This window comes from Convolutriloba macropyga, chromosome 6 (assembly GCF_964194025.1).
Source record: "Convolutriloba macropyga chromosome 6, txConMacr16.3, whole genome shotgun sequence".
Classification (NCBI taxonomy): Eukaryota; Metazoa; Xenacoelomorpha; order Acoela; family Convolutidae; genus Convolutriloba; species Convolutriloba macropyga.
In genome coordinates this window covers 58,805,782-58,829,706 of record NC_134473.1, presented here as the reverse complement: position 1 = coordinate 58,829,706, position 23,925 = coordinate 58,805,782, and the positions used below count along the sequence as shown (strand labels likewise).

At 33.3% G+C, this 23,925-nt stretch overlaps 2 protein-coding genes across 2 annotated transcripts in view; both read right to left on the bottom strand.

Moving 5' to 3' along the window:
• Nucleotides 1-4,774: 4,774 nt before the first annotated feature.
• LOC142341805 (adenosine deaminase-like) lies at nt 4,775-6,164 on the bottom strand. Its single transcript, XM_075393046.1, has one exon. The coding sequence runs from the start codon at nt 5,896-5,898 to the stop codon at nt 4,852-4,854; it is 1,047 nt and encodes a 348-aa protein (XP_075249161.1). The 5' UTR covers nt 5,899-6,164; the 3' UTR covers nt 4,775-4,851.
• A 121-nt stretch (nt 6,165-6,285) lies between these two features.
• LOC142341804 (tubulin delta chain-like) overlaps nt 6,286-23,925 on the bottom strand; it is a 33,222-nt gene continuing 15,582 nt past the window's right edge. Inside the window, exons 3-7 of the mRNA XM_075393045.1 lie at nt 9,409-9,585; nt 8,638-8,971; nt 8,028-8,212; nt 7,420-7,659; nt 6,286-6,797 (exon numbers count right to left, since the gene is read on the bottom strand). Of these exons, the coding sequence (XP_075249160.1) occupies nt 6,641-6,797; nt 7,420-7,659; nt 8,028-8,212; nt 8,638-8,971; nt 9,409-9,585 (1,093 nt within the window). The 3' untranslated portion in view covers nt 6,286-6,640. The remainder of the gene's footprint in view (nt 6,798-7,419; nt 7,660-8,027; nt 8,213-8,637; nt 8,972-9,408; nt 9,586-23,925) is intronic.

Below are 23,925 nucleotides of genomic sequence, written 5' to 3'. Positions count from 1 at the left end.
GTATTGAACCTTGGCGAAAGTAATTGCACGCCCTTTCTGTTAGTTTACAGAAACATTTAGGATATGCTTGCAATAAGGTTACAAGTTAGCTTATCGCAAAAATATTGGGACAGCGTCAGTTTCTTGTGGTTAATTTTGAACGCGACAATTTTAGCAGTGATAATTTTTGAACGCGGTTTATTTTAGTAGTTGAAACTAACAAGAGACAGCTAGATTTCGGTTAAAATGACCAATGCTTGACGATTTTAGAATGTAATATGTCAATAGTTTAAAAAAAACGAGAAGCCGTGATTTAATTAGTTAATTGCAAGCTCACATTGTTAAAACTGGACCAGTGAAGCTTTTGAAGCTCGATAGTGAAAAAAAGGACTTTTTCCTATCCAACAACAGCCAGAACACTGGTTAAGAAACTATATGAAATTTCCAGAGAGATATAAAACAATTCTCCAAAACGTTCGCTAAGAGGTTAATTTTTAAAAACGATGGTTACAAAAACAAGTTCTACTTAGGTAAAACGCAAGTAAATTAACAACAACACCAAAGATTTACCAATAATTACATCAGAAACCATCAAAGGAGAGAATTAATTGTCTTTTGAAGCATTAATGTAAAGCATAACTATTTGATAATTATTCGCAAAGATCTGAAAAAGCTCTTGCGACTAAGACATTAAATCTACCACTCTAACATTAATGAAGCCGTCAATTGCCGGAAAGGCAATATTAAAATCCCGGTCGTAAATTTGGCGTGAAACAGTCTAAACAACAAAAGCAAAAAAATGCAAAATCTAAATTGTTCAATCGGGAGCAGCTTTTATGCGGCCAATTAACTACGTCGAGCACCGTTGGGCTTGATACAACAGCTCACTAAATTGTTTCACTCAAACAGTTTTACAATTGATACTGTTGTCTTCAAAACCATTTCACAGCAGAGGTCCTCTTCTGAGCGCGAAAGTCTTACGATCGCAAAAAAACAATGGCATGATTGTGAGCGGCCAACTTTTCTAGTGGGCATCAAAAGATTGAAAAAGAGTTCGAAAGAGAATCCAAAAAAACTAGTAAAATTGAGCAATAAGATTTAAGTAGGTGTACCCTTTGATACTACTTTTTTGTGTTAAGCTGCCGCCAAAAAGCGCTCATATTTGAGTTCTGATGTTTGGGGGAATCAAACCACGCACAAATTAAAAAAAACACATTTACAAAACACTGAACTAAAACTTAAGTAATCCAGTTACACAATCTATTGAAAACCAAAGGGACTAAAAAATTAATACAGCGGACATATTGCCAAAAGATAGCTTTGGTAACATCGTAGACATACATTTTCAAAAAGATAATGAAAGAAAACAAAAAAAAATTCATTTACTAATTGGTGAGATGTCATATTTTAATCTGAAAGAAATCGTATAATTTATTCGTTTTTTTTTGTTAAATGCCCTAAAATAACCTTCAATTAGAGTGACACATACTCAGTTTACTTTATCTCCTTCAATTAAATGTAGCAGAAGTTTTCAAAAACAGGAAGTTCATTTGTAATAGTGAGTTAAGTCACGTGAGATCAAAAACAAGAATGAAAACAAATTAGCTCCAAAAGACGTCACATACAAAATTGCATGACGGAATGAAAAGCATGAATTTAGATTTCCGTGCCAAAAGATTTGACAACGAAACATACAGCAGGAAGAATTCCGGAAGCCATTCAAAATGTTGAACATCCACGAAACGATAAAAACGCCAATAATACTGGCACAATTTTTGTTTGTCTTAAAACAATTATTCTTCGACGCATTAAAAACTCGACTAAACAAAAATAACCGCTGTGGAAACAAAAAAAAATGTCAGCATTAGCATGGAAGCAAAATTTAAAAAAAATTGCGACGTAATTCAGAAAGCATAAAAATAGCAGAAACAATTAGAAGACAAACAAATTTGTCCACATGCAATGTTAAAATTGCAAGATATTTTTACTATTAGAAACATATCTCTTAACGTTGAAAAAATAGTCAACATTTTTTAAAAAATGATTCGGCTAAAAATTGTCAAAAAGAACTTAACAAAAAAACTCTGCAATTAACTTTGCAACCCAAAAGATACATTTGAAAAAGATATATACAGAATATATACGGAGAACACGTTCGTAGACGTTACAATGAATTTTGAAAACTTAATTTTAGGCTCCCGGGAAAAAACATGCTCGAAATTTGCGTTTGAAGCAAATCGGGATTGAAACATAAAAGATAGAAATCGACCAACTTTTTTTCTGTTTCTTTTTCAGTGTCAAAAAAAGTTTTCATTTGGCTTTTCAGTTTCAGTTCAATTCTAAAACTAAACTTAATTTAGCTTCTAAACTGAAAGCTATTAAGCTTTATGTTAGCTATCAATAGCTCCAATGGATTTTGATAACCTAATGCACTATGACTTAATGACAGGACTTTATCGGTTTATACCGTTTTGTTTGAAATTTCTCTTTTGAATTTGACTGTATTAACTCCATCGCGTAATTCATTGAGCGAAAGAATTTAAAATCCATTCAGTTGAAACAGCGAGTTAGTGACACAGCAGATCTACGAAATATCAAAATATTTCGTAGATCTGCAGTCCCAAAAAAAAAACACTAAGAATTTAAAATCCATTCAGTTGAAACAGCGAGTGAGTGACACAGCAGACCTACGAAATAACAAAATATTTCGGAGATCTGCAGTCCCAAAAAACAGTAAAAACGACAGACCAAAAAAATTAGTCTTTTCATTGAAGGCTGATATGTTATATTTTGATTAAAAATCAGTATAAAATTTTGCTGTTTAGAGTAAATAACATTCATTCAAAGTGACACACACCCATTTGACCATATCTCTTTGAATTAAAGTAATTAAAGTCAATTTCAAAGTTAGGAAGTCATTTTTGAGAGTCAAGTGTGACCGGAAATTTAATCACGCGAATGAACAAAAATACGCGCTCCATTAAGAGCGAAAAATGACGTCACACACGCATTTCAGTTGAAATTGCATAAACGAATGAACAAAAAACAGATCTGAAGTGGTTGTGACGTCATATGGTCGTAACACAAATCGCGACGACGAAATAATAAAACCAAGAGAAGGCCAATAATAGCCCCAGCTATCGCTGTGTGGGTATTAAAAAAAACAGAAAGCCTAAATAACAGCCGTTGCGAGGCTGACGTCGGCTGTTAACAAATTTTCAATTTCGTCGTGACAGCAATTAAAAAACAGCGCTCAGCTCTCGCTTGTTGAAGTTATCTTAGGTAAAAACATAGAACAACCAAACAGTTTTTTTAAATCAGAAGTCATCAGCAAAAAGAAAAAGATTCAAACCTGAAATTATTTATTACCAAAACCTAAACCCAATTGTTCACAGGAATTTTAAGTGAATTTAATTAGCCATTTTCCTGTCAAATTATCCTGTAAAAAACATTGAGAGATTCAATGCAAAATATTTTGCTAAGATGTCTTTTTGATTTTAAAATTGCATTTTTGCAACAAAATTTCAATGAAATTCGAACACGTAATGCAAAAAAATGTTTATCAATAACACAACATTTAAATCTCGGACTTTACACGCGATTGCTAATTCTAATAAGCTAATCCAGAACCAAATATACGCAAAGCCTGATTTAATAAAAAGGCCTATAAAATATACACCAGTTACAAAAAAACCTTTTAAAGACAAATATGCAACATTTATCAAAAAAACGTCGAAAATTAACTAAAAATAGAAAAATACGAGGCAATTTTGCCGACAAAACGGGTTTTTGGGCTCTAAAAAAGACTGTAATATCACTAGATAATGCAGTAGCTTCGATCAAAGGTCAATTGGCTAAGAAAACGTGCTTAAACGCAAAATAAATGAGCCAAATGAACAAAAAAAACAGTTAATTATGTGCATCACTATGTCCAAAAAAGTTTTTCAAAGTCAAAAAGTCATTCAACGCAGCACATGAACAAAGATTTTCTCGATCAGCAAAAAAAGTTCACATGTCAAATTTACTCCGATAAAAACACCCCAAGAAATACAGTACTCCTCTTCGAAGCGTAAAAACCAAAAGAAGGGCAATAATAGCTCCGCTCAGCTACCACTGTCTCAGCTTTTAATATTAAACTTTGTTTGAGAACAATGAAACGCTAATTTCCGATAAATAAGATACAATAAGTCGGTAGCAAATCAAATATTTCAGTCAAACAAATGGGAAAAAACTTAAGGCGACTAACTTAGAAAAAAACCAGTGGACCACATTTTAATGTCAGAAATGAAAATGTCTGTTATTTGTGATAACATATCTACTCAGTTTTGGCAGTTCTTTCTATTAATTGCAACACTATTTCAATCAAAAAACAAGTGAAATTTTAATTTCAGGAAATTTAATCTGCCAGTCTCAGATATGTTAACATTCAGCGAAAAAAAATAGCTAAATAAAATTGTTCACTTTCCAGCGATATACCGATATAGTTGCATAATTTCTCATAACAATCCTTCCCAAAATGCTCAAGAGTAAGCTTAAAAACGCCCGTCTAATGAGCCAAAATTTTTCTGTCAATCATGTTTTGGCCCATAATGTTTATGTGAGCGATCTATGGTGACGGGAAATGAAATGATTTTTGAAAAGGTCCAAATTTCCTATTTTGAATATCAAAATTAAAACAAATTTAAGCTCTTGATAAAACTTACTGACCAGTCACGTAAAATATATCGAAAGCTTAAACATAGCTACCCAAAAACGCTTCTTCGGGACGTAGAAAAGAAACAGAACCAAACAAAAATAACAAATTAAAGGACGTTCTCTTATAGAATAATAAATTGAGTCTTAGCTCACAAATAACTTAGTCAAATTATATTCTCATATAATTCCATTATTTATATGTTGAATCAGCTTCGATTTTTCAATCCGATTTAGAAAAGTTGCTTTAGCAGCATTGACTCTGACCCTTAGAAGGTCTTCATCAGATAAGCTCAAATGTTGGCGACATAAACTTATGCTCTCCTGAAGATGTCCAAAGAACAAGGAATCGTCACAATTTAGGGACAAATTCATTTCACCCCGCATTCCAAGCAAAATTGGATTCTCTGGACTGTCAAAAGATGTTCCCAAACTATTCAAAACTTTCGCAGAAACCGGACAGAATTCGAAGTGCACATTCTTTTGCAAACACAATTCAAGAATTTTGGCATCTTTGAACACTGCATACCCGTGCCCGATTCGATCAACGTGAAAAGAGTTCAGGCCTCTTTCAATACTTTCAGCTAAACCCTGTTCACCAGCATGGAACGTGCATTTATAACCCAATTCTTTAGCAGTCTTGTAAAATAATTTCGTCAATTCGAACTCTTCATCAGTCCACGGTAGATTTTCATTGCCTCCGACATCGACTCCCACAATTTTAGGATTCGCTTTGTACGTCTCTAAAAGCTGGGTGAGCGGCTTCAATGATGACACTTGGCCACGCGCGTGACAAAATATGATCGATGATTTCACCCCAAAATCCTTTTCGCCTCTTTGTAAACCTCTAATAGCCGCATCGACAATTTCTTGAAAATGTGCATCTAAGTTTAAAGCAGAACTCCTAATGTCTTCGGACAGAAGTAAATAAGGGGAAAACCGGGTTTCGAAATAAGCTATTCTATTTCGATATTCGTCTTCTACGCATTCATAAGCCACTCTCTCAATAGCCTGTGGGTTGCTTTGAATGACTGGTCTGAACATTGCGAAACACTGCAGAAATGTGACTAAATTATCACAGCGGCTCAGAGCCATATCGAATGCTTCATAGTCAAAATTAATGTTGTTTTCTATGGCCAGATCTTTGATAGTTTCAGCTCTAATACAGCCAGCTAAATGATGGTGCAATTCAACGTTGTAGAAACCTGGCAAAAAATCGGCCGTCATTGCAGATTCTCGTTAAATCATTCACTGATTGAAATAATTTGCAAAGCCAAATCTGGAGCAACCAGTAGTGAAATTATAGCAACGCTGCAGAATTAAAAAAGAAGAATTAATTTCGCAGCTGTATATTTATAAATTAAAATAACAAACAACGTGGACAAATATTGAGATCACACGGATCTTGTTTTTCAATTGGCCCAAATAAATTCTTGACTACTACAACTTGATATACGTTCGTTAAATATTCAAAGCGAATATTCAGTATTCGTTAATTCAAATCAAATAATTATACCTGATCAAGAATAAATTGACTGATAAGCTATAACTTGATGAAACCACTCAAACTCAGTTAGCTTTGACAGTATGTTCTCTTCGAGGTAATGCTAAATACGAAATTTAAATCTTGGTATTTGAGTCCTCGGAAATATGCTATTTCAAGGAATGAATGTATTGATAAATAAACACAATAAAAAAAGCCGTTTTACTTTCACATCAAAACTTTGTCATTCGTTCTTTTTTGAAAATAACGTTAACATCGTAACTTTTTTCTGCTACTCCTGTCCGCTTCTTGAAATATCTGTATTTTCAGAATTTGCTTAACATTTGACCGCCCACAACGTGTTCCGTACATTTCCATCCTTTTTGACATTTATTTCAAAATGTACGATCTCCAACCGTTCAGGCAAGGAATATAACACCCATCTGTTGACAAGACCACACCAAGGCAACCTGGATGGAAGAAAAATCAGGCAACAGCTTCATTATAATCAGCAACAACAGACTCTATGGTATCGAACGCATCCTCAAAGTCACTTTTGGTGCACTCAAACTTCTCGTACCAGTGCAAATAGGCATTATGGTCAAATTTCACACGGGATGTGCTCCATACACGAGCCAAAAACCTGAAACACAAGATAGTCATGCGAATCAATTGATCCGATTTTTGTCAACAAGGACCCTCAGTAAAAGGAACTAAAACAAAAACTGATTGGCGCAGTTCTGACGTATCTTTTCACAGTAATTTTGTTCTAAATATGGATCAACTTCTAAGGACCGCCCTTCACAGCATAAGAATAAGTCTCCAAAACAGTTTGTGAATCGCATACTTCAAGACTAGTGAGCTCAAAGGCTATAAGAAAACTTATGCACACTGGGCGCTACCTGTTTATCCCGTTTTTGAGGACGAAGAGTCAAATGCGTCAGACTCTTCAAGCAAAAAATCGCATAAAAGGACGGACAGGACTAATATAATTGCTACAAACTTCGTTTGAGAGCAATTAATCAACAAAATTGCTTTGCGTCACAAAAATCAAAATAATAAAGAAAACCGGCCTATTTTTGAAATAGCTGCGAAATAGAGATGCGTGTCGTAGAATACAGATAGAAAGTTAGTGAAATGAGTTGAAACAGATACAGAAATGAGCTGTGTCATTCTCGGAGCATCTCTGATGTGAACATCGAATAGTTATCCCTTGTTCCTAATTAAGTTACAATACCAATGATTTAACAGAAAACACTTCAAACTTTGATGCCGATGATCCATTACTACACAAGGTAACAGAAGGAATTTTTGCAGGCCCAGTGACAGTCGGCAGAGATTCCGTGCTGCTCCAAAGATCCAGCCAAAACGGGTTCCAGGTAACTGGTCTCAGAAATTGAAGGCGTTCTTTCATGGCATCGTACTTCATAGGCTTTCCAATTGGTCCTCTCAGGACAGAAACGCAGGATATACACGATGGTATTGCCGCAGATACAGCAACATCACTAAAATGAGGAATACTCGCAGTATGTAGGTTCCACTTCAAAACCATTTTCCTGTGGAGAATCTTCTTGTGAAGGTATTCCAATTTGCAAACGCGACAGCTTGGTGTCTGTTTCAAAAGTTGATTTTTTGCTCATAAAATATTTGCTGAATATATTTAACACGCTAAATGTCATTTCCACTATTTTAAGTTAACAAAAGGAAAAATTAGGGTATTTTTTTCTTCCTCACCGTTTCTATCATTCATCAAGCTAAAACCCAAGAAAATTCACTAAAATATGTCTTAACGCTATTTAACCTACAACTTATTAAGCTAATCATGATAGCAAAAAGTATCAACTAGCTTTTCCGTGGCTATGTACAAGCATACCTCTCTTGATAACGCGTCAAACTGGACTTGTGCACGTTGCTGAGGGACGTCAACATGCTGTCTACTGATTGGCTAGATCCCGAGGAGGATGCACTCCTGATGACTGAGTCGATTCTGGAGAAGCGAAGAGAAGGCATCGGACACACACTCCGAATCAGTTCGGGAATTTCCATTCCAACCTTCACCTTCAAATCAACAAGCCTTCAAATCAACAAGAGGTTTGACATTTGGAGTTACCGAAAGCTTGAAACTCCAGACCTCTAGATCATTTTCCTAAACATTTTCCTTCTAATGGTTGCTGAGATTATTCTTTCTCACCCGGCGTATTCTACCAAGTTACCAGAATACTTTTTGTCTTAGATTCATTAGAACTTCTCTGCGAAATTCAGCTTAGACTATCTCTAAAAAGCAGCACTCATAATTTAATTTACCAACACTACACCACGAGTGTTGTCCACAGCAAAGCTTTTCCACGGAAAACTTTTGCAATATACGGTATTTCCTCTGTTCAAGAATTGATTAATTTTGAGAACAGCTGCGGCTCATTGAAAGCAGCCAATATTCTAGAAAAATTAGCATAAATTAAACGAACGAACGCGTATATTTATACCTGCTTATATTGTTTTGCACAAATGTCGCCGACTGACTCCATGGAACTATCGGTTGGAAAAATGACACCGGCTAGATGTTGGGCAAACTGCTCATTTATCTGTTCGAAACCAACAGAACTTCCTCCAGTATTTTTAGGAGCTCCTTTTCCACCAGACGATGAATTGTTAGCAGTTGAAGGCCTGTTGTCAAACTTGGATGCAAATGCGTCGTTCTCTAGAAGGACTATTTGGTCTGAGTAAGAGGAGAGATGACTGCAGCAGAGGAGACTGTTATAACATTGCATCGGGTTCTCTCCTATGGACAATGGAGCCACCACTACAGACAGAATGAACCTACACAAGGCACTGCTTACGTTCATTGTGCGACAAAGGAAACAGCTGTTTGCATTAAAGAAGTTTACTTCGAAGTTAAATTATTCATCACCTTCGTAGCAAAAAACAACAAACGATAGTTCCTGAAAGAGCTGCTTAGTTTGGTTTACGACTCACATCGTGAAAAAAAACATTTCGGCAAAACCAATACGTAAGTCTACCCATTATATTCTGTGGGTCCATCTGCTGATATGCTGTCATGCGATGCAATTAACTAATTCTGTTATTAATAACCACGAGTTTTTAAAACCGAGTAATTTGTTAATTCGTATGTGAAGTATAGAAACCAATGCATTAATACTTCACTGAACATCTTGCACTGTTCTACCTTAAATTATTTTCCACCAACTTTGCACTAAATTTCTCAAAATGGATGTTTGCCTAAAATTGAAGCTCACCTGTTAGGAAACATGTCCCTTATGAGCTGGGTGAGTCTAGTACCAACTCCACTTCCAGTGCCCCCCGCAAGACTGTGTAGGAAACAGGTGGCCATAAAAGAGTCACACCTCTCAGCCTCAATGCGCACTCGCTCCACACATTGGTCCATGAAACTGTCCTCCCCTCTGTATCCGTATCTGGAGAAGAAATTTGTAGTCAAGGCTGACATTACAGGAAAAATGGGTAATATTGGTGTTGCAAATTCATCGCTTTTCAGAAAAAAACTTGGGGTTTCTCAAAAATAAACTACACGGCCATAACTTTCAAGCAGAAAAATTATAACACGACTTGCAGTCGTTAGCTTACATGCAATTATATAATAAAAACCAGCCTAGGAGTAACAAGGCGGCTCGGTAATGTGCGATGGCACATAAGGTTCCGACCCCGCCCATCCACAATTTTGGCATAATTGTCTACCAAATGAGGAACAGATAGAAAAACCCAAAAATTATTTTTTGCGAATCCCAAAAAAGCACAAGTCTTTTTCAAAAAATTCTGTATGAACGATAAGATAGCCTCCAAAGCAAATAACTCAGTGGAGTAAAAATTGATGCATTAGATTGCTGTAATATGTCAACATTAAGAAAGCGAGTCAAGACGAACAGCAAAATCAAACAACAACAACAACAAACATTAATTACATCAAAAAATTTATGTCCCTCTTAAAAACTAAATTTAATAACAAAGTCAACATACCGTCAGAAAAACCTAAAACTAAACAAAAATAACTTATAAATCACCAGAAAACATATGCGACCAGTCCACAAAAAGGTTTGGTAACAATTATACAAAAAAGAACAAACACAGTAAGTAAAAAAATTAGCTTATTTTTTTGAAACAGTTAACATCAAAGTAATAAATACCATTGGGAATCAATTAATATTAGCACAAATTTAAAATTACCACTGCTTCTATAGAAGGGCATTAGGACCTGTCCTTATTCATTTTTTAAAGAGGCTAAAAAGAACAACAAAGTACAAACAAAATTTCAATTGAAACTTGCCAGAAAACGCTGTCAAAACCGTCAAGCCAAATTTTGGCACTCAAAATATATTTGATTGCGCCTTCTTCAAACAGCTATAATGTAGTACGTGGCCATTCATTAGTAAGACTATGAAACAAGCAGACAAAAAAGCGAAGTGCTAAAGTATGTATTACTTTTAATTTTTTTTTCGAAACAAAATTACATTCAATGTTATGAAAGGCATTAATTACAAAAAGAGCTATTTAAATAGGGTCGTTTATTCATGAAAAGAACGCCCTCGAGACCTGTAATTATCCAGAATATTTCTTGCATCTACAAAAAGAACGTCAAATATGACAAAAATCAAATTAATTTACTTTTTTTTGTGGAAAACCGGTGTCGAAACCAGTAAGGTCATAACAAATTCTTTGAAAAAAAGATTTTGGAAAACCAATCCCTTTTATTCCCTTTACACCCATAATTTAATATTTGACCTGTAATTAACTAACGAGATCAGGTAACAAAAAAAAACATAAAAAGAACAAAATTGCAAAGTTAAAAAGTTTCTTTTTAATTTTGGAAAACGATTGAAAGTCATGAAAGCCATCAGCTATCTACTAATATCGGATAATCGGTTCTTCTATTCTTCAATGAAAAGCCAATGAAAGCTATCACTATACAGGAAATTTCATACGACCGAAGCGACAAAGTAAAAATGACAGTTAGAGACAAAATTAAAAAATTTAAATGATTTCTTCAAGAAAGAGGCGTCGAGGCCGTTAAAACGATGATTTATATCTTTCAGGATTTTAATATGTTCACTTGTGCCTTATTCTGAATGCTATTAAGGTGACATGAGAACTGTCAATAATGTGACAAAATTAGAAAACGTGAAAAACTGGCAAATATCAAAACATAGAAAAATCTGAAATCTTGTAGTATCAAAGCCAGAAAACAAAAACTTCAGGCTTAAAACTGCAACCGAGAATAAATGTTAAATCAGTAGAAAGAAGAAGCAGTCTCTAATTGCTGACACTAAGCTGGAAGTTGAACAAATTCAGAAAAAAATAAGAGGAAAAGTTAATTAAGCCATTATTTATTGAAAAGTCAATTATTTTTAAAAAAAGAAACGACCATAAACTTTCTATTAAAAAACTAAATGCATTAGCTTGGAGCTGCTTAGCAAGCGAATTGGTTGGACCTATCACTCCTGAGCTTTGATTTGATATGTTCTGTTCTTTATTATTAAAAAAGGTCTCTTTTTAAAAAAAAAAGACCGACTGATTACAACCCGATTTTTTTTGGATTGTAACAGTCCAAGAATGGCCCAAAACTAGCCCTGCTAATACTTATTGTCCGTTAGGAACAATTGATTTTTCGAATGTTGTAGATATAGATAATTTGTTAGCTGAAAACTAAAATAAATTCTGCATTTTTGATAATCAACAAGTAAAGTTAGCAAAAAACGGCAAAGTTTTAACTACAGTGCACTCTCAGCGGACTCTGAAGTAGAAATAGCCCCCCTCTGAGTCTACAAAGATTGTATGAGTGTTGTTTGGGGGTGTACTGTCGGAAAATTTAATCAAAGTGGACTAAAGTAGCTTATTTCGTGCTGTTTTTGATGAAAAAGGCTAAATTTTGAAATGTTTATCCAGATTTTTTGACCAAAAAAATTAAATCAAAACAATCAACAATGCTTGTTCGTCTTCAAAAATAAAATCAACGACACTATTATTAAAAATTATAACAATTTTTGGCAAAATTGACGAAAATTTAGGCAAAAATTCCGGAAAATGTGAATAAAAACAACGTGAATTCACTCTTCTTTTCTCAGAAGTTTAAACTTCGATAACTCCCTGTAGAAAACGAAAATTAAAAAAATCTTTTTAATTCCATATTTTACGCTGGACGAGCTTTCTAATGATACCAGTCTCAACTCTCTACGATGAATATATCGAGCGGCGAAAATTCACGGAACAAAAAAAAACCCATTTGAGTATATAGTTCCTCCCCCCTCAAGAGGGTCGGAACAATTACTGTCACATGAGAGTGGATATAAATCCTTATAACATACATAGAGATGCACAACACATCGCAACGAACTGGACGGACAAAAAAACATTCATTCACAAAAACAATCAGTACACTAAAGCCCTCAAGAGATTGATACTGCATAGAACACCGAAATAATAAATATTTCGAACCACACGAACCAAAAGGCTACACGACACAAAATAAAACAGTACATGACCCCCCCCCCCCCCCCCCAGTTAAAATAAATATAGCCGCATAGCAGATGAATATGCTCACGTTCTTTAGAATATACAGAGGAGAGAAGTGATTTGATACTGCAGCTAAAAAACATATAACTTTCAAAAAACTTAAGTATCTTCAAACTAAAAAAAACAAAAATTCTTACTAAATTTTGTCAGCCAACTTTCTTCCATTATATAGGATTCTTTCATTACCTTTGAGAGTATCCTTATCTGACACTGATATTAGTTTGAAAAAGACCTTTAGAGAATGAGGTTGAGTTATTTTTGATCAAAACAATTATCATGAAATTAAGCCCAAAACTTACTTTCAATTAGTGATATGATATTAGGCACAAAAAGCAGCAGTGGAAGAGCAAATGTTTGAATAAAACCCCCTGAATTGGGGACAATGCCGTAAAGAAATGTACAAAAGTGAAAGAAGGTCAGACTATGAAACAAAAAATACAGCCAGAACAACCCAGAAACGACTCGCAGTAAACGTTGACCTAGATCACAGACAACTAATCCCTTCAGTATATAACTTCTTGATAAACAAATGGAAAAACCATAGAAGAGCACAAAAATCTCATTTTGTTTGAAAATTGATTAGTTCGGACACCACAACAATTAATCTCAAAATACATGGTGATACCAACTTCAATCCAATAGTTCATAAAACAATATCGACAAATCAATAAAAACGAAAATCCGATAATTAAATTTATTTTCAATTAGAATTTCGTTAAAAATTGATTGATGAACAAAAAGATTTTTAAAGTGCGAAATATTTTAATTATATTCCGCTGTTTCGTAGTGATAGGATACAGGTGTTAGTTAAAAACCATAAGCATTAGAGATGGTAACTAAGACTTAAAATTGGGCTTCAAGTGTTTATCCCGTTTCTATATTGATTTCGTTTATTGATACTGATTCTGCTCATCTTAGATTGCTTCGCTGAGCATCTGCTCTTTAAAAACACTTTGAGCAGAAACTAGCCTAGGTAGCTCGAAATTATTTAACGCAAAATGTCGACGTAGCGACAAAATGAGCTAAAGCAAAACAAATTTTTGACCGACGACCTAAAAATTATAACAGGACAAGTACTGACACAATTCAAACAATTTTATTGACTATACAGTAAAATGACCTAAATTGGACTGTGAATGGATTATTAAAACCATACAGAAAAAAAAATCAAATTAAAACGAAGAAACAGAAAATCAATGTAAAAATTCCGCATGTGAAAAAGCACTTGCGAGAAAATGAATTTTTGTTCAAACACCGTTTTCTCACTTAAAATTGAAATAAGAGCAAAAAAATTTCTGTGAACAGAACTTAAGACAGCGCTCCGATACAGTTCAAATTCTTTGAACTGTAAAAAAAATAGTAGCGCAATAATAGCCTACTAAGATGACGACTGCTATTAATAACAGTAGAACTCAACCTCAAAAGACCTGATCTCTTCAGAAAAATATCCAATTTTTTAGAGAGCAGAGCTTAAAATTGTCAAAAAAGGTCGCGGCGCACAATTATTTGGGAAAAATGGGAAAAACAAGCCTTGGAGGCGAAGAGTTCATTTCAAAAACCTGATTTTAAAGTTTCACACGTAACAAAATTTTATCGCTAAGCAAAAATTTTTCTTGGTTTCTATATCAAAAATGCACGAACATAACGAATCACTTTTTTCCGCTTTTGACTTTCATTCATCAAATTCAATTAAACTCCTGTTTTCACGTGCCGCATTGACTGTTACATTCTGTTTCACTGACACTCGTGCCACTATAACTCCTCTTCAATTCGTAAAAGCAGTACCGCAATATAGCTAACTCAATTTACAGCTTCACAGTTGACGCGGACTATCTGAGCTCGGATACATTACAAGTTTTGGTTGCTTGTATTCACTTGCCTCATATATAAAGAGCCTTGTAAAGAGCCAATTTTTGTAAAGTTGCAGTCCTCCTTCAAAAACTGCATTTTGACAAGTAATATTCATTACTTTGCAGTATATTAATCCATCTACAACAATTACCCTGCCACCAATGCATGCACGTTTTTCGAGCATAATTGAACAAAATTTCCCGGGGCTATTATCGAGCCTCTTTTGCGTGATATACGGATTCCAAAAAACTTCCATTTTTATGTGGATTTGAATTCGTCCTGGGAATGACAGGCAATTTCGCAAACTTCGATCGAACAGAAAGAGCCAATGAATCATTTTTTAAGTTATAGAATTTTAACTGCTGCTTGCTAGTGAGAAAAGCATTTCCCAAAATAAAAAATCAAACAGGTTGAAACTAAAAACAAAACGACCTACGTCACACGAATTTCTCTCGATCGACTGGCGAGGCAAACACTTTAGAAGGGGGCACAGGCTAGAGAACATTTTATGATAAAAAAATTTGACTGCGGAGGTCTTCGCACGCGCGACCTCTCGAACAAGAGTCAGGAAAGTAACCACTACGCTACCGATATACGTACCGCTATCGCTCACAATGAGACTTTATTTAACCAACAGACTTAATTTCCGAATGAACGCAATTCAAATCACAGGAAAAAATCGAAAACTACAGCGTGAAAAAAGTCACTCAAGAAGTGAAACCAAAAGAATGTTCTAGAAGAACACGGTTAATCAGTTTTACATAAGATACTTTTACAATATTTGCTTCTAACTTCATTCGGGAGCAAACATACCCGGTAGATTGCCGGAAAATAGCCGCCGTTGATTCCAATAAGCATGATTGGGATTGAAAGAATAGATATTAAAAAAAAAAGATTTTTGTACCAAAACAGTTATTAAGTCCGAATTATTTTGATGGCATTTTGTAGTTGAACATACTTCTGTTTCTTAAAGAGAGGCTACAGGGGGTACTATCAATACCAATAAGCATTAGAGAGAGGTAACTTATACTTATAGGAACGACGTTCAAATAGCGGGAATCTAAAATTGGGCTTTATGGGTTTATCCCATTTCTATTTCTTGACTTCAATTTTTATACTGACTCTGTTTATTTTGAATTGCTATGCTGAGCAACTGATGTTCAAAATCACTTTCAGCAGAATGAGAGAAGAGAGAAACTAGAGTAGTCAAAAAGATTTCATGCAAAATGTTGAAAAAGCGGCAAAATGAGGTAAAGCGAAACATTTTTTTGTTCGACGAAGTAGAAAAACATAGCACGACAAGTCCTGAAATACAATCCAAGGAATTGAATGAAAAACAGAGAAAATCTCAAAAAGACGAAATCTCGAAAGTTGAGAAACTAAAAGAATCAAACTAAACAAAAAAAAAAACAATTATTCCTAAAACTCTTTAACCTGAAGCCCATTTATCACACAATGCAATATAGTCATTAACTCACACAAAAGACTTGAAAGAGATTAATTTGACACTAAAGGTAGATAATCTCGAAAAAAAATGACAAATGCTTCAATTAGAAATGTGCAAAATGCTTAAAAGGAAAAATTTAAAGATATTTTTCGAAAATGTGTCTGGAAAAAATGTTCAAATTCACTTTTCTCTGTGGAGTTCTGTCTTTTAACTAATCTGCAACCTTTAAAAAGTTTTGTTGGCCAATAAAGATAGTTAAACTCAGTAATGAAAAAAAAATCAAATTTGAAAACAATCAAAAAAATTTAAATTGCAAGCTTTATTTAAAAAATTACTTATATTTGCAATCTAAAAAAACAAAAAAACTCTTTTGTTGTTATTAGAAACTCTGCAATAACATACTAACAAACTCAATAGCAGCAAACCCCTGGCCTCTGAGGAAAAAGACTAAAATTTCCGGAAGTCAAAGAAAAATTACAATTTGAAAATCGCTAAAATTTTATATATTAAAATCTTGGAACACATTCCCCATTACCACTAGAAACTATAAGTAACCTATTATCAAAACCTAAAAGAAAAGTTTTGGCTGTTCAGGTTAGAGAAACCTAAAAATTGAGAACAATTTTCAAAAATTTGAAAAAATTGGCTGATGCCATGGCCAATAAAAATTTTGCAGTAAACTATTAGCAAATCCTAGACGAGATTTCTTGCCCCCATGAGCTGGAAAACTAGAATAATGACAATTAATGTCAGACAATTGAAAAACTTCGAGTTTTGTTAAAAAAATTGGTAAAATTCGTGAAGTTGAAAACCATTCCATTACCACTAGCAACTATAAAATAACCTAATATTGTGACACCAAGATCTGAAACAACAAAAATATTCAAAAAACTTGAAAAAATTTTACAAATTAGAATAAATTACCATGTTTATGTTTGGTTTAGCAATACATATAGCTCTAAAAATGACCATAAATAGTAATTACGTCTTGCAAAAGACCTTTACCAACTTTTACAAACCTCAATTTCAGACTGGTATAACAAAAAATCCGAAAAAAGACGAAAAAATTGCAACATTTAAAGGCTCAAAAACTTCTGAAAATGGCCTGTTAACCTTGAATTACGTCCTTCCAAGTAGCTTCACCACTCTAAGTACTTGAAGAACTACTAAAGGCAGCTAAGGGCCTCTAAAACTTGATGCCCGCTGAGCTTTACCTGTTTATCCCGTTTTGAAAGCTCAAAGTCATGAAAAAAGGTGTGAAAACATATTACACAACTAAAAAACATAGCAGGACAAATCTTGAAATACAATCCAAGGAACTGAATGAAAAACAGACCTAATGTACCTGACCAGCAGATCAATTGAACAATCCCAGCCAAAAAGACAAAATCTCGAAATTTGTGAAATTAAAAGAATCAAACTAAACAAAAAAACTATTTTGTTGCTAATAGAAACTCTGCAATAACATAATAACAAACTCAACAGCAGCAAACCCCTGGCCTCTGAGGAAAAAGACTAAAATTTCCGGAAGTCAAAGAAAAATTACAATTTGAAAATCGCTAAAATTTTATATATTAAAATCTTGGAACACATTCCCCATTACCACTAGAAACTATAAGTAACCTATAATCAAAACCTAAAGGAAATGTTTTGGCTGTTCAGGTTAGAGAAACCTAAAAATTGACAACAATATTCAAAAATTTTAAAAAATTAGCTTAGGCCATGGCCAATAAAAATTTTGCAGTAAACTATTAGCAAATCCTAGACGAGATTTCTTGCCCCCATGAGCTGGAAAACTTGAATAATGACAATTAATGTCAGACAATTGAAAAACTTCAAGTTTTGTCAAAAAAATTGGTAAAATTCGTGAAGTTGAAAACCATTCCATTACCACCAGAAACTATAAAATAACCTAATATTGTGACACCAAGATCTGAAACAAAAATATTTAAAAAACTTGAAAAAATTTTACAAATTAGAAAAAATTACCATGTTTATGTTTGGAGTAGCAATACATATAGCTCTTAGAATGACCATAAAAAGTAATTACGTCATGCAAAAGACCTTTACCAACTTTTACAAACCTCAATTCAGACTGGTATAACAAAAAATCCGAAAAAAGACGAAAAAATTGCAACATTTAAAGGCTCAAAAACTTCTGAAAATGACCTGTTGACCTTGAATTACGTCCTTCCAAGTAGCTTCACCACTCTAAGTACTTGAAGAACTATTAAACGCGGCTAAGGGCCTCTAAAACTTGATGCCCGCTGAGCTTTACCTGTTTATCCCGTTTTGAAAGCTCAAAGTCATGAAAAAAGGTGTGAAAACATATTACAAAACTAAAAAACATAGCAGGACAAGTCTTGAAATACAATCCAAGGAATTGAATGAAAAACAGACCTAATGTACCTGACCAGCAGATCAATTGAACAATCCCAGCAAAAAAGAAAATCTCGAAATTTGTGAAACTAAAAGAATCAAACTAAACAAAAAAAACTATTTTGTTGCTAATAGAAACTCTGCAATAACATAATAACAAACTCAACAGCAGCAAACCCCTGGCCTCTGAGGAAAAAGACTAAAATTTCCGGAAGTCAAAGAAAAATTACAATTTGAAAATCGCTAAAATTTTATATATTAAAATCTTGGAACACATTCCCCATTACCACTAGAAACTATAAGTAACCTATTATCAAAACCTAAAAGAAAAGTTTTGGCTGTTCAGGTTAGAGAAACCTAAAAATTGAGAACAATTTTCAAAAATTTGAAAAAATTGGCTGATGCCATGGCCAATAAAAATTTTGCAGTAAACTATTAGCAAATCCTAGACGAGATTTCTTGCCCCCATGAGCTGGAAAACTAGAATAATGACAATTAATGTCAGACAATTGAAAAACTTCGAGTTTTGTTAAAAAAATTGGTAAAATTCGTGAAGTTGAAAACCATTCCATTGCCACTAGCAACTATAAAATAACCTAATATTGTGACACCAAGATCTGAAACAACAAAAATATTCAAAAAACTTGAAAAAATTTTACAAATTAGAATAAATTACCATGTTTATGTTTGGTTTAGCAATACATATAGCTCTTAAAATGACCATAAATAGTAATTACGTCTTGCAAAAGACCTTTACCAACTTTTACAAACCTCAATTTCAGACTGGTATAACAAAAAATCCGAAAAAAGGCGAAAAAATTGCAACATTTAAAGGCTAAAAAACTTCTGAAAATGGCCTGTTAACCTTGAATTACGTCCTTCCAAGTAGCTTCACCACTCTAAGTACTTGAAGAACTAATAAAGGCAGCTAAGGGCCTCTAAAACTTGATGCCCGCTGAGCTTTACCTGTTTATCCCGTTTTGAAAGCTCAAAGTCATGAAAAAAGGTGTGAAAACATATTACACAACTAAAAAACATAGCAGGACAAATCTTGAAATACAATCCAAGGAATTGAATGAAAAACAGACCTAATGTACCTGACCAGCAGATCAATTGAACAATCCCAGCCAAAAAGACAAAATCTCGAAATTTGTGAAATTAAAAGAATCAAACTAAACAAAAAAACTATTTTGTTGCTAATAGAAATTCTGCAATAACATAATAACAAACTCAACAGCAGCAAACCCCTGGCCTCTGAGAAAAAAGACTAAAATTTCCTGAAGTCAAAGAAAAATTACAATTTGAAAATCGCTAAAATTTTATATATTAAAATCTTGGAACACATTCCCCATTACCACTAGAAACTATAAGTAACCTATTATCAAAACCTAAAGAAAATGTTTTGGCTGTTCAGGTTAGAGAAACCTAAAAATTGACAACAATATTCAAAAATTTTAAAAAATTAGCTTATGCCATGGAAATAAAAATTTTGCAGTAAACTATTAGCAAATCCTAGACGAGATTTCTTGCCCCCATGAGCTGGAAAACTTGAATGATGACAATTAAAGTCAGACAATTGAAAAACTTCAAGTTTTGTCAAAAAAATTGGTAAAATTCGTGAAGTTGAAAACCATTCCATTACCACCAGAAACTATAAAATAACCTAATATTGTGACACCAAGATCTGAAACAACAAAAATATTTAAAAAACTTGAAAAAATTTTACAAATTAGAAAAAATTACCATGTTTATGTTTGGAGTAGCAATACATATAGCTCTTAGAATGACCATAAAAAGTAATTACGTCATGCAAAAGACCTTTACCAACTTTTACAAACCTCAATTCAGACTGGTATAACAAAAAATCCGAAAAAAGACGAAAAAATTGCAACATTTAAAGGCTCAAAAACTTCTGAAAATGACCTGTTGACCTTGAATTACGTCCTTACAAGTAGCTTCACCGCTCTAAGTACTTGAAGAACTATTAAACGCGGCTAAGGGCCTCTAAAACTTGATGCCCGCTGAGCTTTACCTGTTTATCCCGTTTTGAAAGCTCAAAGTCATGAAAAAAGGTGTGAAAACATATTACAAAACTAAAAAACATAGCAGGACAAGTCTTGAAATACAATCCAAGGAATTGAATGAAAAACAGACCTAATGTACCTGACCAGCAGATCAATTGAACAATCCCAGCAAAAAAGAAAATCTCGAAATTTGTGAAACTAAAAGAATCAAACTAAACAAAAAAAACTATTTTGTTGCTAATAGAAACTCTGCAATAACATAATAACAAACTCAACAGCAGCAAACCCCTGGCCTCTGAGGAAAAAGACTAAAATTTCCGGAAGTCAAAGAAAAAATTACAATTTGAAAATCGCTAAAATTTTATATATTAAAATCTTGGAACACATTCCCCATTACCACTAGAAACTATAAGTAACCTATTATCAAAACCTAAAGAAAATGTTTTGGCTGTTCAGGTTAGAGAAACCTAAAAATTGACAACAATATTCAAAAATTTTAAAAAATTAGCTTATGCCATGGAAATAAAAATTTTGCAGTAAACTATTAGCAAATCCTAGACGAGATTTCTTGCCCCCATGAGCTGGAAAACTTGAATGATGACAATTAATGTCAGACAATTGAAAAACTTCAAGTTTTGTCAAAAAAATTGGTAAAATTCGTGAAGTTGAAAACCATTCCATTACCACCAGAAACTATAAAATAACCTAATATTGTGACACCAAGATCTGAAACAACAAAAATATTCAAAAAACTTGAAAAAATTTTACAAATTAGAAAAAATTACCATGTTTATGTTTGGAGTAGCAATACATATAGCTCTTAGAATGACCATAAAAAGTAATTACGTCTTGCAAAAGACCTTTACCAACTTTTACAAACCTCAATTCAGACTGGTATAACAAAAAATCCGAAAAAAGACGAAAAAATTGCAACATTTAAAGGCTCAAAAACTTCTGAAAATGACCTGTTGACCTTGAATTACGTCCTTACAAGTAGCTTCACCACTATAAGTACTTGAAGAACTATTAAACGCGGCTAAGGGCCTCTAAAACGTGATGCCCGCTGAGCTTTACCTGTTTATCCCGTTTTGAAAGCTCAAAGTCATGAAAAAAGGTGTGAAAACATATTACAAAACTAAAAAACATAGCAGGACAAGTCTTGAAATACAATCCAAGGAATTGAATGAAAAACAGACCTAATGTACCTGACCAGCAGATCAATTGAACAATCCCAGCCAAAAAGACGAAATCTCGAAAGTTGAGAAACTAAAGGAATCAAACTAAACAAAAAAACAATTATTCCTAAAACTCTTTAACCTGAAGGCCATTTATCACACAATGCAATATAGTCATTAACTCACACAAAATAAACTTGAAAGAGATTAATTTGACACTAAAGGTAGATAATCTCGAAAAAAAATTACAAATGCTTCAATTAGAAATGTGCAAAATGCTTCAAAGGAAAAATTTAAAGATATTTTTCGAAAATGTGTCTGGAAAAAATGTTAAAATTCATTTTTCTCTGTGCAGTTCTGTCTTTTAACTCATCTGCAACATTTAAAAAGTTTTGTTGGCCAATAAAGATAGTTAAACTCAGTAATGACAAAAAAAAATCAAATTTGAAAACAATAAAAAATTTAAATTGCAAGCTTTATTTAAAAAATTACTTATATTTGCAATCTAAAAAAACAAAAAAAAACTATTTTGTTGCTGTTAGAAACTCTGCAATAACATACTAACAAACTCAATAGCAGCAAACCCCTGGCCTCTGAGGAAAAAGACTAAAATTTCCGGAAGTCACAGAAAAAATTACAATTTGAAAATCGCTAAAATTTTATATATTAAAATCTTGGAACACATTCCCCATTACCACTAGAAACTATAAGTAACCAATTATCAAAGCCTAAAGAAAATGTTTTGGCTGTTCAGGTTAGAGAAACCTAAAAATTGACAACAATTTTCAAAAATTTGAAAAAATTGGCTGATGCCATGGCCAATAAAAATTTTGCAGTAAACTATTAGTAAATCCTAGACGAGATTTCTTGCCCCCATGAGCTGGAAAACTAGAATAATGACAATTAATGTCAGACAATTGAAAAACTTCGAGTTTTGTTAAAAAAATTGGTAAAATTCGTGAAGTTGAAAACCATTCCATTACCACTAGCAACTATAAAATAACCTAATATTGTGACACCAAGATCTGAAACAACAAAAATATTCAAAAAACTTGAAAAAATTTTACAAATTAGAATAAATTACCATGTTTATGTTTGGTTTAGCAATACATATAGCTCTTAAAATGACCATAAATAGTAATTACGTCTTGCAAAAGACCTTTACCAACTTTTACAAACCTCAATTTCAGACTGGTAGAACAAAAAATCCGAAAAAAGACGAAAAAATTGCAACATTTAAAGGCTCAAAAACTTCTGAAAATGACCTCTGTTAACCTTGAATTACGTCCTTCCAAGAAGCTTCAACACTCTAAGTACTTGAAGAACTACTAAACGCGGCTAAGGGCCTCTAAAACTTGATGCCCGCTGAGCTTTACTTGTTTATCCCGTTTTGAAAGCTCGAAGTCATGAAAAAAGGTGTGAAAACATATTACAAAACTAAAAAACATAGCAGGACAAGTCTTGAAATACAATCCAAGGAATTGAATGAAAAACAGACCTAATGTACCTGACCAGCAGATCAATTGAACAATCCCAGCCAAAAAGACGAAATCTCGAAAGTTGTGAAACTAAAAGAATCAAACTAAACAAAAAAACAATTATTCCTAAAACTTTTGAAGCTTTTAACCTGAAGGCCATTTATCACACAATGCAATATAGTCATTAACTCACACAAAAAAAACTTGAAAGAGATTAATTTGACACTAAAGGTAGATAATCTCGAAAAAAAATTACAAATGCTTCAATTAGAAATGTGCAAAATGCTTCAAAGGAAAAATTTAAAGATATTTTTCGAAAATGTGTCTGGAAAAAATGTTAAAATTCACTTTTCTCTGTGCAGTTCTGTCTTTTAACTCATCTGCAACATTTAAAAAGTTTTGTTGGCCAATAAAGATAGTTAAACTCAGTAATGACAAAAAAAAATCAAATTTGAAAACAATAAAAAATTTAAATTGCAAGCTTTATTTAAAAAATTACTTATATTTGCAATCTAAAAAAACAAAAAAAAACTATTTTGTTGCTATTAGAAACTCTGCAATAACCTACTAACAAACTCAATAGCAGCAAACCCCTGGCCTCTGAGGAAAAAGACTAAAATTTCCGGAAGTCACAGAAAAAATTACAATTTGAAAATCGCTAAAATTTTATATATTAAAATCTTGGAACACATTCCCCATTACCACTAGAAACTATAAGTAACCTATTATCAAAGCCTAAAGGAAATGTTTTGGCTGTTCAGGTTAGAGAAACCTAAAAATTGAGAACAATTTTCAAAAATTTGAAAAAATTGGCTGATGCCATGGCCAATAAAAATTTTGCAGTAAACTATTAGCAAATCCTAGACGAGATTTCTTG